Here is a 22,528-nt window from a genome sequence, read left to right as displayed (position 1 = left end):
CGGCGCACACCCATAACATAAGGCACCACTCATGCCTATTTCTGAGTCGATGAACGCAGAAACGAACAGCTCCTGTAAGCAGATGAATAGCTCCCTCTAATGGTGGATGCGAAAATCTTAACCTGGAGTCAGTTGGACTACGATGATTAGAATTCCAGTGCAGTGAATGACTTCAGTCGGCTCTCTCCCACTCCTGTTTCCACCATTATCAATACTTTGTCAAATATTTTTCTTCTCCACTAAAATATCCACATTAACTGTGGTTTATTAAATTGACAATTAATTATATATTTATAGGGAAGGTGAGTTTTTAACCCTGTAAGTCTCTAAAGTTAACCTTTTAAGGCACTTTAAGAATCTCAATCTCTCAATAGCTCACACATAAGGTAGCCATGTTCCCAAGCACCTCCACAGCTTTTTAAAGAAAAGAAACATTCTTGGAACCTATACCTGGCATCACCAGCATTCAGGTGGCCCTTGACTGGTTGGTGGAGGACCTTCCGGAATCATCTAAATCCATGTGGTGGAAGTGGTTGCAAAATTCTATTAAGTAATTAATTCTAGGAATTTAATCCATTGATGATTACAAATGGTGATGTGTGTGCTGGCTTTGTGAATGAATTACAGGAGAGCTTTGTGTTAATGACTTCCTCCTGTAGCTGTTGCTGTTGTCATTCAAAATGTTGGAGGTTCCATCTTTAAGGGATGCTGTGCTAGCAATATTGGTGAGCTTTTAAAGTGCTCCCTTATAGATCATAGTCATACAGCATGAATACAGCCCCTTCAAACATACACATCTTCGCTGACCAGACATCCCAACTGACCTAATCCCATTTGCCTACACTTGGCCCATATCCCTCTAAACACTTCCTTTTGATAGCTGATTTTTAAATGTTTTAATTGTACCCACCTCCACCACTTCCTCTGGCGACTCGTTCCATACACATCACTACTCTCTGCATGAAAAAGTTACCTCTCAGGTCCTTTTTAAATCTTTCTCCTCTCACCTTAAACCCATGTCCTCCAGTTTTAGACTCACTCACCCTAGAAAAATGACCTTGGCTATTCACCCTATCCATGTCCCTCATGATGTTATAAACCTTTATAAGGTCACCAGTCAGTCTCTGACGTTCCAAGGAAAAAAGCCCCAGCCTATTCAGCATATTCCTAATAGCTCAAACCCTCCAGTCATGGCAACATCCTTGTTCCTCTTTTCTGCACCCTCTCAAGTTTAACAGCATCTTTCCTATAGAAGGGCAACTAGAATTTTACACAGTATTCCTAAAGTGGCCTCACCAATGTCCTGTACAGCTGCACCATGACATACCAACTTAAATACACTGACTAATGAAGGTAATCTATCGAGAACATCCCTCCTTAGATAATGGAACCAAAGCTACACACAACACTCCAAATATGATCTCAACAACACCCTGCTCATGTACTCAAATCCTCCTATTATGATATCCAAAATACCATTTTGCCAAATGCCTTCTTCACCACCCTGGGTGATTCCACTTTCAAGGAACTATGCACAGCCCTTTGTTCAGCAACTGTCTCCAGGGCTCTACCATTAGCTGTTTAAGTCCTATCCTGCTTTGCCTTACTAAATGTAGTTCCTCAACTTTATCTAAATTAAACTGCATCTGCCAGATGGAGGCAATATATTCACGCAGAGGGTGGTGCGATTATGGGATGTGCTGCCAGTGGAAATGGTGGAGGCTGGTAAAATAATGACATTTAAACAGCATCTAGATGACTATATGAACAGGAAGGACTTGGAGGGATATGGGCCAATTTCTGGCTATTGGGACTAGATTAATTTAGGAAATCTGGTTGACATGGATAAGTGGGACTGAAGGTTCAGTTTCCATGCTGTGCAGCTCTATGACTCTATGGTACACATTACAGTTATATTACCTTGGAGTTAGAAAGGTTGAAAATCTGAACTAGTGGAAGAGGTGCTGATCAAATGGATTGTTTAGCTAAGGATGGTGTTGGGCTTCTCCAGTACTGTTGTAACAAGACAGAAAATTGGAGCAGGAACAGGTCATTCAGCCCTTTCAGCTGGCTCTGCCATTCAAAGTGATCATGGCTGATTACCCAACTCAGTACCGATTCCACTTGCCCCTGTGCCCTTTGATCACATCAGCCCTTCTTGAAAACATTTAATGTTCTGGCCTTGACCTCTTTCTGTGGCAAAGAATTCCATAGGCTCAGCACACAGTGTGAAGAAATTTCTCATGTCAGTCATAAATGATCTACCTTGCATCCTTAAACTGTGAAACCTGGTTCTGGACTCCCTGGTCATCAGGAACATCCTTCCTGCATTTACTCTATTTAGTCCTGTTGGAATTTTATCTGTTCCTAAGAGATCCCTCCATATTGTTCTAAACTCCAATGAACATAATCCTAGCTGATCCAGTGTCTCCTCAAACAGCAGTTCTGACATCCCAGGAATCAGTCTGGTAAACCTTCAGTATGTTCCCTATATATTAACCGACCATCCTTCCTCAGATAACAGAGCCAAAACCGCACACAACACTCCATGTGTGGTATCATCAAGACCCTGTTCTTGTACCCAAATTCACTATGAAAGCCAAAATACCATTTGCCACCTTCACAACCTGCTGCACCTGGACTCTACCTTCAGTGACTAGTGTGCAAGCTCACATAAGTCTCATTGCACATTATTACCATCTCAATTTATAGATTAACCTACCTTTCTGTTTTGGTTCTAAAAGTAGATAACCTCACATTTATCCACATTACACTTCATCTCCCACTTACTCAGCTTGTCCAAATCACAATGAAGCATCTCTGCAATCTCCTCAGAGTTCACCTCCCACCCAACTTTATGTTGCCTGAAAATCTGGAAATATTACATTTTTGTTCCTTCATTTAAATAATTTATATTGTGAATAGTTGGTGTCCCAGCACTATTCCCTGCAGTGCCCCACGAATTACTGCCTGCCACTCAGAAAATTACCTGTTTGTCCTACTCTTTCCTGTCTGCCAAACAGTTTACTATTCATGTCAAGATAACAAAGTGTGTAGCTGGATGAACACAGCAGGCCAAGCAGCATCTCAGGAGCACAAAAGCTGACGTTTCGGGCCCAGACCCTTATACTATTCATGTCAGTACACTACCCACAATTCCAGGCACTAGTTGCATCCTCAAAACAATTCCAGTAGATTTGACAAGCATGATTTTCCTATCATAAGTCCGTGTTCACTGTCACTGTTTTCCAAATGCTTTGCTTTTTTAAATAATGTACTTTCGCACATTCTGCATCACTGATGTCAAGCAAATTGGTCTATAATTCCTTGTTTTGTCTTTTCCTCCTTTTTTAAATACTAAGGTTACATTAGCTATTTTTCAACTGATAGGAGCTGTTCCAGGGTCCACGGAATCTTGAAAGATGACAAACAATGCATCCACTATTTTTAGACTGTAGATTATAAGGCACTGGGGATTTATTGGCCTTTATTCCCATCCATTTTCCCAAATCATTACCCAACTAAATATTGATTTCATTCAAATTTTCCTCTCACTAGACCTTGCATTTCCGAACAGTTTTGAGGTACTATTTCTGTCCTTTGTGAAGACAAAACAAAGCTGTGTATATAATTGGTCTGCCATCTCTTTGTTTTCCATTATAACTTCCCATGTTTCTGACCGTAAGGGACCTATATTTGTATTCAGAAATCTGTTTCTTTTTGCGTAGCCATTGAAGCTTTTATTATCAGTTTGTATGTTCCCATGAGCTTGCTCTCATACTCAATTTCCCTCATTTTAATCCATTCCTTTTTCCTCCTTTATTAAAATCTAAACTGCCTCCAATCTTCTGGTTTGCTTTTCTTCACCATATCATATGTCCCTTCCTTGAATCTATTAGTATTCTTAATTTTCCTTGTTAGAAATGGTTGGCTCACCTTTTCTGCTTTACTTTGGTGCTAGACAGTAATGAAAAATTGTTGTAGTTCCTTTATGTGCTCTTTTAATGTTTGCAATTTCCTATCCACCATCATCCCTTTAAGTAACATACCACAATTTATTATAGTCAGCGTGCATTTTGTACCATTGTTGCTTCCTTTATTCAGACTCAGAATCAACTAAGTCATTCCCCATCTTAATGAAGAATTCCATCATATTATGGCCACTCCTCCCTAAGGGACATTGCACAACGAGATTACCAATTATTTGTTTCTGATTACATAATACCCAGTCCAGGACGGCCTGTTCTCTAGTTGATTTCTCAACATATTGGTTCAGAAAACTGTCCCACACAAATTCAGGAATTCCTTCTTTAAGGTATTGTTACTGATTTTATTTGTGAAAATCTGTGTGAAGATTAAAGTCACCTATTAATGACAGCTGGACCTTTATTGCTTGCATCTCTAATTTCCTGTTAATCCTTCCCCAACATTTCCACCATAGATTGGGGGTCTATGTACAAGTCTCATTATCGTTTTCTGTACATTAGTGTTTCTAAACTCTACCCATGCAGATTCCATTTCACTGGTGTTATCCTTTCTCACTATTATGTTAATATCCTCTTCAACCAGTGAGGCTATCCCTGCTCTTTTTCCTTTTTGTTTGTCCTTCCTAAAAGCTGAATACCCTGGATATTCAGTTATCCTGCCTAATCATCCAGCAGTCACATCTCTGTAATACAAATTCTACCACACATGTTTATATCAATTTACCCAATTAATTCATCCATTTAAATTACTGTGAATGCAAATTGCATTAAAACACAAGGACTTAAAGCTTACCATTTTAACTTTCTTCGGTCTCTTCATGTTACTTTGCTATGTGGCCCTTTTTGATTTTTGCTCTTGAATTCACTGCCTATCACATTTCTTATTTCTCGTTATCCTTTGTTTTTAACCGTATTCCTCTCCCTTCTGTCCCCCTGTAAAGATCCTTAACCCTTTACCACTTTAAACTTTGTACTAAAATATATAGGAAATGTAAGAATAACATTCGTGCATACAGTATTGATACAACATAGGCCATGAAAATCTGCAGGGTCTAATAGTACATCCCAGGTCTAAATTGCCTGGGAATATAGTGAAATGGGACAGCCTCATGAGGAAGCCTTTCCTTTGATGTGAGTTTCCTTAGCTTCCATAAAATATCTTATGCCACATTTGGGTCCAAGTCTTGGTTTTGGCCACAACACCTCAGGAATAATTGCAAGAATGCCAGTAGAACCAGTCCACTTGAAAATGGAATGTAAATTAGCCATTAAAAATAATGTGTTTCTAGCATCATCTTCCTTGGCTGTTCAGCATCATTTTCCCTGCACCCTCTTCCTAGTGAATGGCCATCGTAGCACAGGAACCTGTCAGTGACAGTCCAATTAGCTAAGCTTCATAGTCAATGATCTCCCTCTCACACTGTGATAATTTTGCTATCAACATAGTGACGTAGATTTCCAGTGCCATTTAGCAACCATCTAAGAAAATAGCCAACTTTTACACTGTAATGTGGACCACCCTATGCACATGTTTATTATACTCTTTTAATTGAAATAATAGACATTTCTGCTCATAGAGTCATCTTGTAAGAAGAAAATATTTTACCTTTAGGCATGCCTAATTGATGACATTGAGTAATAGTCTCCAGTAATTGATATTTGTGCACAATAGACAAGAATATATGACTGGTGGGATAGACAGGCTAATGCCTTCACAAAGTGAATGAGAATGTTCAATTTGTGAAACAAATTTAGCTCAAGGATATATCAAAACATACACTGACCACAGAATGAGCTATACATAGCAAACTGATACATTTGTTAGGGGAGACCTCCGTAGTAGCTTCAAATTTTGGACCTTGGCACACTGCAACACATTCTTTCTAGGTCAGCAGTTTATCACTGCAACATTTACCGGCAGTCAATATTTACACATATTTTTACACAAATTATTAAATAATGGTGAAGTAGTATTTGAGAGCTTTTCAAGAAATATACTGCCTTGGTTATAATAGACACAGTTTAGCTGTGACTGTATAAAGTGAATGCTGCTGGGGCATGGCTTGTTATTTCTACTGTCTATTGCCAAACAGTAGTATTTTTATATTTCATACTTATTTTATGCTTTTTATTTTCTGAAGCTGAAACTGAAAGAACTGTTATTCACCAGTGATATACAGTAGACATTTATGCAGACGGTTACATCACAATGACAGTTTCAATTCTTGCATATAAAGTACAAATTATATTTGTATTATAAAACTATTAATTGACAAGTGTTAGCACATTATTTTATTAAAAAAGGAATTCTTCTCAAACAAAGTATTTGGCTCTTTGCAGGATGCTCCTTGTGAAGCGAACGTGTTGATTTTTCTTAGGGGTCCTTATGGATTCCTGGCATCAGAGCGTCCACTACAAGAAAGAAAACCCCCGGTTACAGAAATGTCTTCTCTCCCAACTAAAGTCCTTAAATACTATGTCCTAGTAAATATGGGGTTAATAGGAAATATGTACTTTTCAGTCCTCATTTATCTATTAAGCTTCCTTTTTTTGCTAGTCCAGTTGGTTCTTAGTTATGAGTTGTTCCTAGGCATTGTAGGTTCAAATTTAACTTATGTACTAGAGGATGTAACCCACCAAGTTTACTTGGATCTTGCACCCGAAGCTTAAGGGCTGTGAAGTGAATCTCACACACAATCTTGTTGCCTATGGTGTGAATCTTCTGTGCAGTTTCAAGAATTCTGCATTTCTGGAAGTATTGAATTCAGACAAGTCATTAAACCTAGGTCAACTGGCCTTTTTAAGAGTGTGTAAAATTTTACAACATTTAATGGGAAAAAAGTAGTGTTCTTCTTCTGCACTGCTACCTTTTGGTCCCTTGGCCAAGGCCACTAAATCCAGATTGTCTTGTCATTTGATTTATATGGAAATTTACTTTCATGTAAATTGGCTGGCTGACACATTTGTCTATTTTCTTCCTCTTTATTCATTCACGGGATGAGGGTGTCACTGGCTAGGCAGCATTTATTGTCCATTCCTAATTGCCCAGAGGGCAGTTAAGAGTCAACCACATTGCTATGGGCCTAGAGTCACATGTAGGCCAGACCAGGTAAGGATGACAGTTTCTTTCCCTAAAGGACATTAGTGAACCAGATGGGTTTTTCCTGACAATGGGCAATGGATTCACGGTCATCATTAGACTTAATTTCAGATATTTACTGAATTCAAATTCCACCATCTGCCATGGCAGAATTTGAACCTGGGTTCCCAGAATATTATCTGGGTCTCTGGATTAACAGTCCAGCGATTATACCACTAGACCATTGGCTTCACCCATGCTTTGTGTGACAGCAATACCTATACAGAATTAAAACTTTGCCTTTAAAGTGTTTTAAGATGTTACAAAGCCATTATAATGTCAATTGGTCCAAAGGGGCAGGTTTATGAGCAAAAGGAGCACAATTCCAAGTTCTAAATATGGAATCTTGGAATTAATCTCTTACCAAGAGATCCAATACTGTCAACATAAAATGTCAATATGTGCCTAGATCCTTAAGTCGATTGCTGGCATGGAAGCAAAAAGGTCCCTTTTGTCAAATGCCACAATGGAAACAATTTTAGGATGGAAGCTGAACTTTATATTATCTGCATGTGAACAATGGTTGATTTGTTAATGTATCATGTAGAGAATCAATCAATAAATATATGCTGCTAAAACAGAACACTTCAAGTTTCAGGCTGCTGTGGAAAAATAGAGGTTTGAAGCAAACCAATGTAAGAATGTAAATTTAGATTATTCTTTTCATGAGCTTGGGATGTCACAAAATATTTTATAGTCAATGAAATAATTTTGATGCAGAGATTCTGATGCAATATGAGTTTGAAGAACAGGATATATAGAAACTGCTGGACAAGCTCGGCAGGTCTGACAGCATCTGTAGTGAGAAAGCACAATCAATGTTTTGGGTCCGGTGACCCTTCTGTTCTTGTTTCAGAACTCCAGTGTTCACTTTTTCTGAAGAAGGGCCCAGACCTGAAACCTCAGCCTTCCTGCTCCTCTGATGCTACGTGCTCTGCTGTGTTCATCCAACTCTACACCTTGTTATTCCAGCATTCACAGTTCTTTGTATTTTAGAATAGACAAGAACATAGAATGACAAAGCACAGGAGGAGGTCACTTGGCCAATTGTATATTTGCTATTTCTGTGAAAGAATAAACCCTCTTCTCCAGTATTTCTCAAAGCTTTGAACACCTTTCATTTTCCAAACAGTTCTCAAATTTGTTTTGATCACTTATTCAGGGGATGCAGTCCACATTATAACTATTTGCTAATTACCTTAGGGCTGTGTCATCTGGTTACTGTCTCTTATGCCATGAAAAACACCTGCCCTGTAATTCCTCTTATCAAAACTACTCATGATTTTGAAGAACTCCATTATCATTGGCCAATGGCAAGTCCAGCTGCTCCAGTTTCTCAACATAACAGATGCTCATTTGCTATCATGTTACCCAGCCCCTTCCCCGACACCCACACATATAAACACTCTCTCACAAATACACACTGTCTCACACATACACATATACACACACTCTCTCTCATTCTCAAAAACACACATTTTCTCATCTCACACACTCTGTCACATACATGCACGATTTCTCACACTCTCTCAGTCTCACATAACTCTCTCTTACATACACTGTCTCTCTCTCTATCTCTCTCTTATACACACACATCCCACAATTTAAAAAAAATTAAATGTGGTTCAGTGAGTGACCTATGAAGGTTTAGAAACACAGAAACATAGGAAATAGGAGGTGGAGCATGCCATTTAGCCCTTTGACCTTATTCTGCCTTTCATGGCTGATTGTCCAGTTTATTAGCCTATTCCCTCTTTTCCCCCCTAATTTTTTTGATTGCTTTAGCTCCAAGGTCCATCTCCAAACCCTCCTGAAATCATACGATGTTTTGGTCTCAACTGTTTTCAGTGGTAGCAAATTCCATAGGCTCATTTCTCTCGATGAAGAAATTTCTCCTCATCTCAGCCCTAGATGGTTTACCCATATTGTTAGAGTAGTTCTGAGGTCCCCAGTCATCTAGAACATCGTTCCTATCTTGACCCTGTCTAATTGTTAAAATTTTATCAGTTTCTGAAATCCACCCTCATTCTTTGAAATTCCTGCAAATATAACCCTAACTGATTCAAACTTCCCACCCATATTAGTCATGCCATCCCATGAATCAGGTAAACATTTGTTGCACTATATCCCTAGCAAGAATATCTTTCCTCAGATAAGGAGACCAAAACTACAAACAATATTTCATATGTGGTCTCACTTCGGCCCTGTATAATTTCAGGAAAATATCCCTGCTCCTACACTCAAATCATTTCACTATGAAAGTCAACTTATCGCTTGCCTTCTTCACTACCTGCTGCAAATGCATTCTTACATTCAGCAGCTGGTGTATGAGGTCACGTTGCATATTCACAGAGTCCCTACAGTGCTGATAGAGGTCATTTGGCCAATTACGCATGCACAGAACCTCCGAAAAGTATCATCCCAAACTCAGTCCCCCCATTATCTATTTCTGTAACTTGGCATTAATCATAGCTAATCCCTCTAGTCTACACATCCCTGGACATTAAAGGGCAATTCAACGTGTCTGGTCCATCTAAACTGCACCTTTGCACAAAATGCCCTCTTTCAATTTACAGTTTTGTAGACAACAACCCATCTTCCTGTTTTTGCTCCAAAATGGATAATCTCACATTTATAATACCTCACCTCCCATGCATTTGCCTGCTCACTTATCTTGTCCAAATCACACTGAAGAATCTCTGCATCCTCCACACAGCTCACTCTACAACCCAGCTTTGTGTCATCTGCAAATTTGGAGATGTTATGTTTTGTACCCTTATCCAAATCACTAATATATTTTGTGAATAGCTGGGGTCCTAGCACTGATTACTGTGATACCCCAAGAGTCACCACTTACCATTCTGAAAAACACCAGATTATTCCCATTCTGTTTTCTGACTTGGAAACGGTTCTCTATCGATCTCGATAACTACACCCAATCCCATATGCAGTAATTTTACACATTCATTTCTTATGTGGGCCTTTGTTGAATGCCTTCTGCAAGTCCAAATAAACTACATCCACTGGCTGCCCTGCATTAACTCTGCAAGTTACATCCTCCAAGAAATCCAGTAGACTTATCCAGCATAGTTACCCTTCCGTAAATACATGTTTTCATTTTGTAAATCCATGCTGACTCAGTCCATCACTACTGTCTTCCAAATGCTCAGCTATTAAATCTTTTGCGATGGACTCAAGCACTATCTTTACTACTGTCAGGCTGACTGGTCTATAACTCCCGGTTGTCTCTGTGCTGCATTTTTTAAACACAGGGGCTACACTACCCTCTGATGTGTAGGAGCAATTCCAGGGTCTATAGAATGTTGGAAGATAAGTACCAATGCATCCTTTATTTGTACGGCCACTTCATTTCAGTGATCAGGCACTGGGGATTTATCGGTCTTCAATCCCACCAATTAGATAACCTAAGATAACTAAGTGTGATAATGGGAACTGCAGATGCTGGAGAATCCAAGATAATGAAATGTGAGGCTGGATGAACACAGCCGGCCCAGCAGCATCTCAGGAGCACAAAAGCTGACGTTTCAGGCCTAGACCCTTCATCAGAGAGGGGGATGGGGTGAGGGTTCTGGAATAAATAGGGAGAGAGGGGGAGGCGGACCGAAGATGGAGAGAAAAGAAGATAGGTGGAGAGGAGGGTATAGATGGGGAGGTAGGGAGGGGATAGGTCAGTCCAGGGAAGACGGACAGGTCAAGGAGGCGGGATGAGGTTAGTAGGTAGGAAATGGAGGTGCGGCTTGGGGTGGGAGGAAGGGATGGGTGAGACGAAGAACAGGTTAGGGAGGCAGAGACAGGTTGGACTGGTTTTGGGATGCAGTGGGTGGAGGGGAAGAGCTGGGCCGGTTGTATGGTGCAGTGGGGGGAGGGAACGAACTGAGCTGGTTTTGGGATGCGGCCCCCAGGCCTCCTACCTTCCCTCGACCTTTTCATCTCCAACTGCCGTCGGGATATTAACCGCCTCAACCTCTCCACCACTCTCACCCACTCCAACCTCTCCCCCGCAGAACGGGCAGCCCTCCGCTCCAACCCCAACCTCACCATCAAACCCGCAGACAAGGGTGGCGCAGTGGTAGTATGGCGCACTGACCTCTACATCATCGAGGCCAAACGCCAACTCTCCGACACCACCTGCTACCGCCCCCTCGATCATGACCTCACCTCCGAGCACCAAACCATCATCTCCAACACCATTCATGACCTCATCACCTCAGGGGACCTCCCACCCACAGCCTCCAACCTCATTGTTCCCCAACCCCGCACGGCCCGTTTCTATCTCCTTCCCAAAATCCACAAACCTGCCTGCCCTGGTCGACCCATCGTCTCAGCCTGCTTCTGCCCCACCGAACTCATCTCCACCTATCTGGACTCCATTTTCTCCCCTTTGGTCCAGGAACTCCCTACCTACGTCCGTGACACCACCCACCTCCTCCAGCACTTCCAATTCCCTGGCCCCCAACACCTCATTTTCACCATGGACGTCCAGTCCCTATACACCTGTATTCCGCATGCAGATGGCCTCAAGGCTCTCCGCTTCTTCCTGTCCCGCAGGCCCAACCAATCCCACTCCACCGACACCCTCATCCACCTAGCCGAACTTGTCCTCACCTTCAACAACTTTTCTTTCGATTCCTCCCACTTCCTACAGACTAAGGGGGTGGCCATGGGCACCCGCATGGGCCCCAGCTATGCCTGCCTCTTTGTAGGTTACGTAGAACAGTCCCTCTTCCGCACCTACACAGGCCCCAAACCCCACCTCTTCCTCCGTTACATTGATGACTGTATCGGCGCCGCCTCTTGCTCCCCAGAGGAGCTCGAACAGTTCATCCACTTCAACAACACCTTCCACCCCAACCTTCAGTTCACCTGGGCCATCTCCAGCACATCCCTCACCTTCCTGGACCTCTCAGTCTCCATCTCAGGCAACCAGCTTGTAACTGATGTCCATTTCAAGCCCACCGACTCCCACAGCTACCTAGAATACACCTCCTCCCACCCACCCTCGTGCAAAAATTCCATCCCCTATTCCCAATTCCTCTGCCTCCGCTGCATCTGCTCCCACGATGAGGCATTCCACTCCCGCACATCCCAGATGTCCAAGTTCTTCAAGGACCGCAACTTTCCCCCCACAGTGGTCAAGAACGTCCTTGACCGCGTCTCCCGCATTTTCCGCAACACATCCCTCACACCCCGCCCCCGCCACAAGAGGATCCCCCTCGTTCTCACACACCACCCCACCAACCTCCGGATACAACGCATCATCCTCCGACACTTCCGCCATCTACAATCCGACCCCACCACCCAGGACATTTTTCCACCCCCACCCGTGTCTGCTTTCCGGAGAGACCACTCTCTCCGTGACTCCCTTATTCGCTCCACACTGCCCTCCAACCCCACCACACCCTGCACCTTCCCCTGCAACCGCAGGAAATGCTACACTTGCCCCCACACCTCCTCCCTCACCGCTATCCCAGGCCCCAAGATGACTTTCCACATTAAGCAGAGGTTCACCTGCACATCTGCCAATGTGGTATACTGCATCCACTGTAACCGGTGTGGCCTCCTCTACATTGGAAACCAAGCGGAGGCTTGGGGACCGCTTTGCAGAACACCTCCGCTCGGTTCGCAATAAACAACTGCACCTCCCAGTCGCAAACCATTTCCACTCCCCCTCCCATTCTTTAGATGACATGTCCATCATGGGCCTCCTGCAGTGCCAAAATGATGCCAGCCGAAGGTTGCAGGAACAGCAACTCATATTCCGCTTGGGAACCCTGCAGCCCAATGGTATCAATGTGGACTTCACCAGTTTCAAAATCTCCCCTTCCCCCACCGCATCCCAAAACCAGCCCAGTTCGTCCCCTCCCCCCACTGCACCACACAACCAGCCCAGCTCTTCCCCTCCACCCACTGCATCCCAAAACCAGTCCAACCTGTCTCTGCCTCCCTAACCTGTTCTTCTTCTCACCCATCCCTTCCTCCCACCCCAAGCCGCACCTCCATCTCCTACCTACTAACCTCATCCCCCCTCCTTGACCTGTCCATCTTCCCTGGACTGACCTATCCCCTCCCTACCTCCCCACCTATACTCTCCTCTCCACCTATCTTCTTTTCTCTCCATCTTCGGTCCGCCTCCCCCTCTCTCCCTATTTATTCCAGAACCCTCAACCCATCCCCCTCTCTGATGAAGGGTCTAGGCCTGAAACGTCAGCTTTTGTGCTCCTGAGATGCTGCTGGGCCTGCTGTGTTCATCCAGCCTCACATTTCAATAACTAAGTGTGAAGCTGGATGAACACAGCAGGCCAAGCAGCATCTCAGGAGCACAAAAGCTGACATTTCGGGCCTAGACATTTCATCAGAGCTCTGCTCAACACCAGCTTTTGTGCTCCTGAGATGCTGCTTGCCTGCTGTGTTCATCCAGCCCCACACTTTGTTATCTTGGATTCTCCACCATCTGCAGTTCCCATTATCTTTGAATTAATTCCCCTTTGTTTCGGCCACACATCAAAACTTTTCTTCGATTGTGACATTATCTTTGTTTCACAATAACCCTTGTAGGACATTTCATGTCATAATTCACATTTTTCCGTGTAAATAAAGTGGTGTCAGCCCTAAATCTCTTATATTTAATGTTACATCAATTCTACGTCCTTCAGTCGCTGGAAGCAGGGTGTTTGTATCTAATCTGACTGTCTGAATGGAAAGCATTCCAGCCCAGTGTTTAGCATTGCAGCCTCACAGCACCAGGGACCCAGGTTTGATTCCAGTCTCGGGTAACTATCTGTGCAGAGTTTGCACATTCTCCCCGTGCCTGCGTGGGTTTCCTCTAGGTGCTCTGATTCCCTCCCACAGTCCAAAGATGTGCAGGCTCGGTGGATTGGCCATGCTAAATTGCATGTAGTGTTCAGGGACGTGTGGGTTATAGGGGGATGGGTTTGGGTTGGATGCTCCAAGGAGAGGTGTGGACTTGTTGGGCCGAAGGGCCTGTTTCCACACTGTAGGGAATCTAATCTAATCATTCTTTGCATTTACGTGCCCGCACGACAGACAGCATCTGAGTAAATCTGTATTGTGCCACATATATTGTCTTAACATCCTGCTATACTTTGGAGCCAAAATTGCACCCAAGCAGTAGATTAGCCACAGTTTTATATGGGTTTATAATTTTATTTTGACTTTTATACCCTCTAGCCTTTTATGGCCTTATCCAATTGAAGTGCTACTTTCAATGTCTTGTGATCTTGAGCCTCCAAATCCATCTGAGCTTTCATCTTTCTAAATATAATTACCTTTTATTAAGCAAAACGTACCACCTCACATTTTCTGATATTGAATTTTACCTTTCTTTGTTAACCTTTCTGCCATTGTTATACTATTCTCCTGTAACTTCTTTGGTCTTCAGATTTACTTACAGTCCCTCCTATTTCAGTGTTATCTGCAAATGTGGCCATTACTACATCTAACTTATATTGGAAAGCATTAATTCTCAGACACAATGAACACAGGCAGTCACAAAACAGAACCTAATGGGATAGTGCAAGTGACTAACTGATTAACGGTATTAATTAGTTAGCACTGTCAAAAGGTCATCAAATAGGCACGATCGGTCATGTGGACTTGTTTTTGATTTATGATTCTTCTTCTGAACAATATATGGAATTGACATTACCAACTTTTTGCTTTCTTTCTCTTTACCAGTGTTTAGCTTTTCTGATTGAAGGATCTAGGCCCGAAACGTCAGCTTTTGTGCTCCTGAGATGCTGCTTGGCCTGCTGTGTTCATCCAGCCCCACACTTTGGTATCTTGGATTCTCCAGCATCTGCAATTCCCATTATCTCTGATCACAATTTTAACCTCATTGCGAAGCCTCTTCCAGGATGCCTAACCTGAAGAAGTTACCCTCCTCCTCTGGACCAACCTCAGGGGATCTCTCTCCCATTGCAACTCTCTTGTGGTCTCTTCGGCCTTGAAACTGCTCGACCATGTCCTGAAGCAAATCAGGTACCACAGTCACATCAACTTCCTCAGCACCTGCCTACGGAACCAGATCATCCCCAATGGACTACAGTCTACATTCAAGCCTTACCAATTTGGACCCAACCATGACCATATCTACATCCAGAACATTGAGACCCTTCAGAAGCGTTTCTCCCTGCGAGTCCTGAAACACACACTCGCAGCAATGCGTCGGCATCTCCAGGCACTGCAATCCAGCCTGCCCCAGCTCTGAGCCTACCTCTCCCAAACCTGCAAAGGACTTCTCCTGTTTTTTATCCTCCGCAGGATCCACAGACCAAACACACAGTTCCACTCAGCTTTACCGGACACCAAAAAACCGTAAGTACCGCAAACTCACTGGCTCCTGCCACCTTAAACGGGATTCCTCCACCTCCCACATCCCCAGCTTGACCCTGCACCTCCTCCACAATGTACCCGCCACCATTGACCATGAGGACACAGCCGGTGAACCCAGCGATGACGTCACATCCGCCATCGCCGGGCACACCACTTCCGGGATTGCGAACACGACCGCTGCTGGGGCCACCGGCTCCATCTCTACCACTTACCCCGCAAAACACCACCGTCACCACTGTTGCTGGCACCTACCCCGCTCCGCCCACCGCCACCGATGCCTCATTGCCCACTGCAGACACCGACGCATCTCCGCCCACCACCAACACCGACAACGACGCTACTCCGCCCACCGCCGACTCAACTCTGCCCACCGCCGACGGAACCCCGCCTACAGCTGACGCCGACATTGCTCTGCACACAGCCTCCACAGCCAACTACCCCAGAGAAGACAGCCACACTGAGCCCTGCCGAATCTTCACCATCCTCCCACACCTCCCACTGATGGAAGACGTACGGTCAGTCCTAAGCAAGGGGCTCACCTTTGTCTCCCTCCACCCACACATCAACGAATACCAGTCTTCATCCAGCCTCTCATTTTATTATCTTGGAATTCTCCAGCATCTGCAGTTCCCATTATCTCTGATGTTTGGACATCGAGCAGTTTTTCCGCCGCCTCCGCCTCCACGCTTACTTCTTTAACCGGGAGCCTAACCCTCCCTCCGCTGACCCCTTCTCCCGCCTCCAACACAAGTCCTCCTCCTGGACACCATCCCCAGGCCTCCTACCCTCCCTCGACCTCTTCATCTCCAACCGCCATCGAGACATTAACTGGCTCAACCTCTCCACCACTCTCACCCACTCCAACCCCTCCCCTGCAGAACGGGCAGCCCTCCGCTCCAATCCCAACCTCACCATCAAACCCGCAGACAAGGGAGGCGCAGTGGTAGTGTGGCACACTGACCCTTACATTGCTGAGGCCAGATGCCAACTTTCAGACACCTCCTCCCTACCGCCCCCTTGATCATGACCCCACCCCTGAGCACCAAACCATCATCTCTCAAACCATCCATGACCTCATCAACTCAGGTGACCTCCCACCCACAGCCTCCAACCTCATTGTTCCCCAACCCCGCATGGCCTGCTTCTATAAAGCTTTTCTGATGAAGGGTCTAGGCCCAAAACGTCAGCTTTTGTGCTCCTACGATGCTGCTTGGCCTGCTGTGTTCAGCCAGCCCCACACTTTGTTATCTTTAACCTTACTCTAACTTTTTAACCTCTTACTCATACTCTACTTAAGTACCTTCCTTTGTGTTACCTTACAAGACTTTCTGAAAATCCATTTACATTACATTCACTGCATTTTTCCCATCCACCAAGTTTGAGGCCTTGTGCTGTCTGCAGGATCCAGGAGTTAGGATAACTTATGTAAGATAATAAAATGTGAGGCTGGATGAACAGAGCAGGCCAAGCAGCATTTCAGGAGCACAAAAGCTGATGTTTCGGGCCTAGACCCTTCATCGGATGAAGGGTCTAGGCCCGAAACGTCAGCTTTTGTGCTCCTGAGATGCTGCTTGGCCTGCTGTGTTCATCCAGCCTCACATTTTATTATCTTGGATTCTCCAGCATCTGCAGTTCCCATTATCCCAGGATAACTTATGTATTGTTTTATCTGAGGGCCCAAACACACACTCCACATGAAACACTTCATTCGTCTAGTCTACTGCAGTCACTGCTCACAATATGGTCTCCTCTACATTGGACAAACAGAGCATAAACTAGGACAGCTTCTCCGAATATCTATGTTCTGTCCTTAAAAAACGACCCTAAGCTCCTGCCACCTCAACACACTAACGTGACCAACATTTCTGTCTGAAGCTTGCTGCAGTGCTCCTGTGAAGGTCAGCACAAGCTGAAATAACAACACTTCATTTTCTGCTTGGGAACTCAATGACTTTCTGGACTAAATATAGAGTTCAACAATTTTAGGGCTTGAGCCCCTTCTCCACACACCAGGCCTTGTTATCACATGATCTACTGTTGCAAATACCCATTGTTAGCCACTGAAAGTCCCCATTAGCACTGTTCATCCTGCTAAGCTGACAACTCCTTTGTCTGTCCAACTGCTTTTCTCTCTTTTTGGGCTCTATCTCCATCTGTCGTTTACTCCTTACCTGCTCACCCCACCCTATCTTCTGCATAAAAAGCAACTTTTTCTGAGCTATCATCAATTCTGAGGAAGGGTCACTGGACTCAAAACGTTAACTCTATAGGAGCGGTCAGACTTGCTGAGCTTTTCCAAAAAAATGAATCAATGTAGGCTAACCCGGCTCTACCCAAGGTTTTTGTAACATTTCCTATCTTGACTGGTTATTAAGTAGATTACTTACAGTTTCCTTCTAATGCTCAACCTGAGAGTATTTTTATACAACAACTACACTGTCAGGACTAACTTTGCAAAAGTGTACTGTACTTCCAGTATTATTTAACTCTATCAACTTTAATGGGCAGCCTATCTTCACTTTCCTTACTAATACTTTCTTTCAAACACAAACTGGCTCAATATTGGTAGGTTTTTTGTCTGAAGAAGAGTCCAGACCCGAAACGTCAGCTTTTCTGCTCCTCTGATGCTGCTTGGCCTGATGTGTTCATCCAGCTTTATGCCTTATTAGCTCAACATTTGTAAAATTAGCCAGTTCATCTAGCCTTGTTTGTTGACAACCTTCAATGGTTTTGATTTGCCCAATCTGTTTATTTGCTGTCTGGATAGAAAGGGATTTCACAAACCTGGAAATAAATATTGATATGGGCTGTTCTCAACAACTGGCACACCAAATATCAATTTTGCAGTTGTAGGCCCTGAATTCAATATATGCAGGAGCTAATCTCACTGCCAAATTTGCGGATCCATTTTTTAGGTGTCCCTGATAGATTCTTAAAATTAATGGCAGCCCTTAAATGTGTAAATTAGGAGCATTTCAATAAAGGACCCCTTCAGAAAATAATCAATGATCTACAGGAAAGGCGCAGGGTTTGTATTGCTCAGCAATCTTCAACAGGCTCAGAAGTCACAATCTAAAGGTAAGAAATATAAACCAAGATCATGAAAATAAACAATCCTGTGGTGATACTGCTCCAACACCTCATACTGGGACATAGTTTGCTGTGAGACTGATTATGTAAATCTGAACTTTGTGCTAGATTTAGCTGTTTTTGAAGGATAACAGCTCATGCCGGTTATGTCTGTGCATCCCAAGAATCAGTTTCCATTCTTCAGCCTGTTGGTTCAGATGCCAGTTGAGTTTAATTCTGGTCTAGGGACTGATCCTTATAAAAACTCACTCCCGTAAATCCCATCTCTGCAAAGATAAGACATTCCCTGCAGCAAGGAGGCCGCGATCCTTGCTCGATAAACAGTAGATATTTTCTAATCAATCTGTTCAGAATGTTATTACACACCTCTGGAGGAGGTAGAACTTGAATGTAATAATAATGAACCTATCTTCTGAACTATTAGCTCTACATTCAACAGCAAACTGTCCTGCTTATTAGGGTTGGGATGATGAATCTGAGGGTATCAACAGGTGTCAGCTCCAGAGTAAAATAATTTCTGCAGTGCTTCAACAAAATATTCTTAGCCCTAACTTGAGAACTTTGCTCCCTCTTCATTGCATTGAATTTATATTTATACTTTCCACTCCTACAACATCTCTACATGACACTGTTTATACAATATTCTTAAGACATGCAGTTCTGGTGCCCTTCTCATTCAAAGATCCATGTCCTCTTTGCATGACTCTTCCACTAGTTCATTAGTCTCATTACTTCTGAAACAATCAACTTGTGCTGTCATTACCTCTTGTCTCAACCTCCTCAGTGTTTACCTTGCCAGTATTACCTAGTCTATCATATAACCTATACAAAGGCCACTCATGTTCATATCAGCCCACTCTCACAACCTATGTGTCTTGTTATTTACTGGAAGTCCTTGACTTTTTTACAAAAATGCTTTTGTGGTAAACTACTCTGCCACCAGCTAAACAACCCATGCCACTTCACACGGTGGCTCCACTGCATATTTTCTCCATCCTGTTATTCTGTAATAAGTCGCACATGTCCTAACTCATCAAAGTCCTTCCATTATTCACATGGCATAAATCAGAAGTGTGATGGAATAATTGTCTGGATGCATTCAACTGCAGCAACAGTCAAGAAACTTGATGCCTTTCGGACAAAGTAGCCTGCTTGAGGACGATTCTATTCATCACCTTAACATTCACACCCTCCATCAGTATTGCACTGTGCTGGAGTCTACATCATGTACAACCTGTACGACTTTGAACAACGAGAGAAAGCAACAGGTGAATGGGAAGAACACCCCCCTGTAAGTTCCTCTCCATGTCATGCTGTATGGAAATGTATAATTTCCTTTGCTGATGCTGAATTAAAATCTTGGGACTCCTTGCTTAAGATCACAGTATAGGAGTGCCTACACCACATGGACGCCAATGAAACAAGGTGGTAGCTGTCAAAGGCAATTTGGGAGCAAATGATGCCAGCCTTGCCAGTGATGATAACATCACAGCTATGAATTATAAAGAGTTCAATTCTGATGGGGTAGATTGAATTTACCATCTAGCTTAGTACTGCATTATGGATCAGTTGCCTACTGTGGAGCTTGTCTGATTTTCATTTCCGCTGAGAAGTATGGAAATGAGGATAAGGTGTGTTCTGTAAGAGGTCAGAGATTTGTAAGCACTATTTGTGCGCCATGGTGGCTGGGAGAAAACTTATCTCAAAATCTCTTTTCAAATTTTCCTCCTTAAACCAATAAGCTTTTTAACTCAATCAGCTTCATTTACCTGCCAATTCCTACTTGTCATTTGGATTTTCCCCTTGCATGGTACGAATGCTGTTTTTTTGATTTGATTTACTTGAAGGCCTTGATTATATTTCAGTTTTATAACTAATCTTTAGCAGACAGTGCTCTAAACATAATATTACAGAAAGAGATGCCAGATTAAATTAACACTTGCTAATAGTTTTTACTAAACTGACACCACTTGTAAATACTCAGTTTACCTCACATTTGCTCTGCTAAATACTTCTTCTTCTTCCGAGGAATCTTTATAATGTGATCCATGACCCATTGATTTCTTACGAACTGAATCCAGAGGCTGGTACAAATCTTGAAGCCAAAGTGGCTTTGGAAGATCTATATCCTCATCCAACAGAGGTGCCTGATAAATAGTGCAATATTTTCAGTTTGTTTAGATAAAAGTGAGTACTAGATAAGTAAAAATCTTTCTAGAGCAATATATTGCTCAAAATGCTAATTTTATTGAAAATATTGATGCAATGGAGTTAACGCTTTATGCATCATCTTCCCACTGAAATTAACGCATATGAACAAAAATAATCAGTGCTTCTCTTTCAGTTGCGATGTTACCTTCTGTGCATCTTTAGCTGAACTCTTCCCAGTTATTCGCTCTGTCACTTTCTTCAGAGGGCTGTGTGCACAAAACACATAAAACTGTTGACATTTGTGAGCTTGTTTTACATAAAAAGACATGGGTTGCAAAGGCTGGAAGGGAACATTACATTTGACAACAATATTTGTAAACAGAATATTTACCTTTTGTATGGCCTTTTACAACCAGCATCTCCTGAAGCATAAGGTGTCTTTGATTCTGACCTTTGAGAGCAAATCTATTATCAAGAATAAAAAAGATTTTAAAATATGGACAATTTTACCATAAATCAATAAAGCAAAGAACAAATAGCTTTAGAACAGAATTTTGTCTAAAAAAAAAAGCTCCAACTGCAAAACTGAAAATGAATAATAACTTTTGAATGCCACCATGTTAGAATCAAGACTTTTTAAAACAGGCTAACTCAATAGGCACATCATCACAGAAATTCAAGTTCAAGTAAAGAGCATTTATAGATTTGATATGAAATTTGAATCCTAAAATTCTGTAATGGAATAAGAGTGTTAATTAGAAAGCTATTTTTTTCAAGAATGCTGAAATTATGAGTAAAATTTGATAGTTTTTTTATTCCTTAACATTTGTGTTCTGTTACTATAAATATGTAACAAAGCCTGACTTTTAACAAAACTTGTATTTCTAGATCTGTTTTACACATCAACAGTTCCATGCAGCTTTTTCCAAAGTGAGAGATCTGTATTACATTAATGTGTTGGGAGAAGAAAAACATGGAAATCCTGGATTTATAGAAATGCTTTTGCAATATACAAACTGCTGAAGTTTTGTGGATCCGTGTTAATCTAGGGATATTGAGCATGGATGATTAACAACTCAATTTTGTGTGTCTACGTGCAGCCACAACATCCTCTGTGCTTAGTATATCATATCTGCTCCTGGTCTTATCATTTCCTCCCTCAATACTGCAAAAATGCAAAGTATCTGTGTATTTATTTCACAATCCCAATTGTTAATTTTGTATGATATATCTGCTTAGTTTTCAACCTGATTTACATCATACCATTTTTTCCCAAATAAACAAACCCCAGTACTTTTTATGTTGGTGCTTTTCAATCATGTGATAAATGTTGATTCAGCTTCTAGTTGTATCTTGATTCTTCGGAAACTGGGGGTCAAATCCTACTCTATCTGGTTCAATAAATTTGCTAATTCCATCCTATCCTTCACTCCCCTCTTCCTGGCCAGTCCTCAGTTGTGGATCTGTCCCCCATTGTTGTATATTTCTTTTGCTTGTACAAAACGCTAGTGCGGCCTCATATGGAATATTGTGTGCAGTTCTGGTCGCCCCATTACAGGAAGGATGTGAAAACATTGGAAAAGGTGCAGAGGAGATTTACCAGGATGTTGCCTGGTCTGGAGTGCAGGCCCTATGAAGAAAGGCTGAGGGACCTGGGTCTGTTCTCATTGGAGAGAAGGAGGCTAAGAGGGGATTTAATAGAGACATGCAAGATGATCAGAGGATTAGATAGGGTGGACAGTGAGAGTCTTTTTCCGAGGATGATGACTTCAGCTTGTACAAGGGGGCA

General features: G+C 42.8%; 1 protein-coding gene across 1 annotated transcript in view; it reads right to left on the bottom strand.

Annotated features, from left to right (window-relative positions):
- Positions 1 to 5,394: 5,394 nt before the first annotated feature.
- LOC132206131 (uncharacterized) overlaps positions 5,395 to 22,528 on the bottom strand; it is a 116,311-nt gene continuing 99,177 nt past the window's right edge. The window contains exons 6-9 of the mRNA XM_059638795.1: positions 21,131 to 21,204; positions 20,945 to 21,005; positions 20,578 to 20,735; positions 5,395 to 6,398 (exon numbers count right to left, since the gene is read on the bottom strand). Coding sequence (XP_059494778.1) covers positions 6,371 to 6,398; positions 20,578 to 20,735; positions 20,945 to 21,005; positions 21,131 to 21,204 — 321 coding nt within the window. The 3' untranslated portion in view covers positions 5,395 to 6,370. The remainder of the gene's footprint in view (positions 6,399 to 20,577; positions 20,736 to 20,944; positions 21,006 to 21,130; positions 21,205 to 22,528) is intronic.

The sequence above is a fragment of the Stegostoma tigrinum genome, chromosome 31 (assembly GCF_030684315.1).
Source record: "Stegostoma tigrinum isolate sSteTig4 chromosome 31, sSteTig4.hap1, whole genome shotgun sequence".
Classification (NCBI taxonomy): Eukaryota; Metazoa; Chordata; class Chondrichthyes; order Orectolobiformes; family Stegostomatidae; genus Stegostoma; species Stegostoma tigrinum.
Note: the sequence above shows the minus strand (reverse complement) of the source record. Positions and strands in the feature narration are given on the sequence as shown.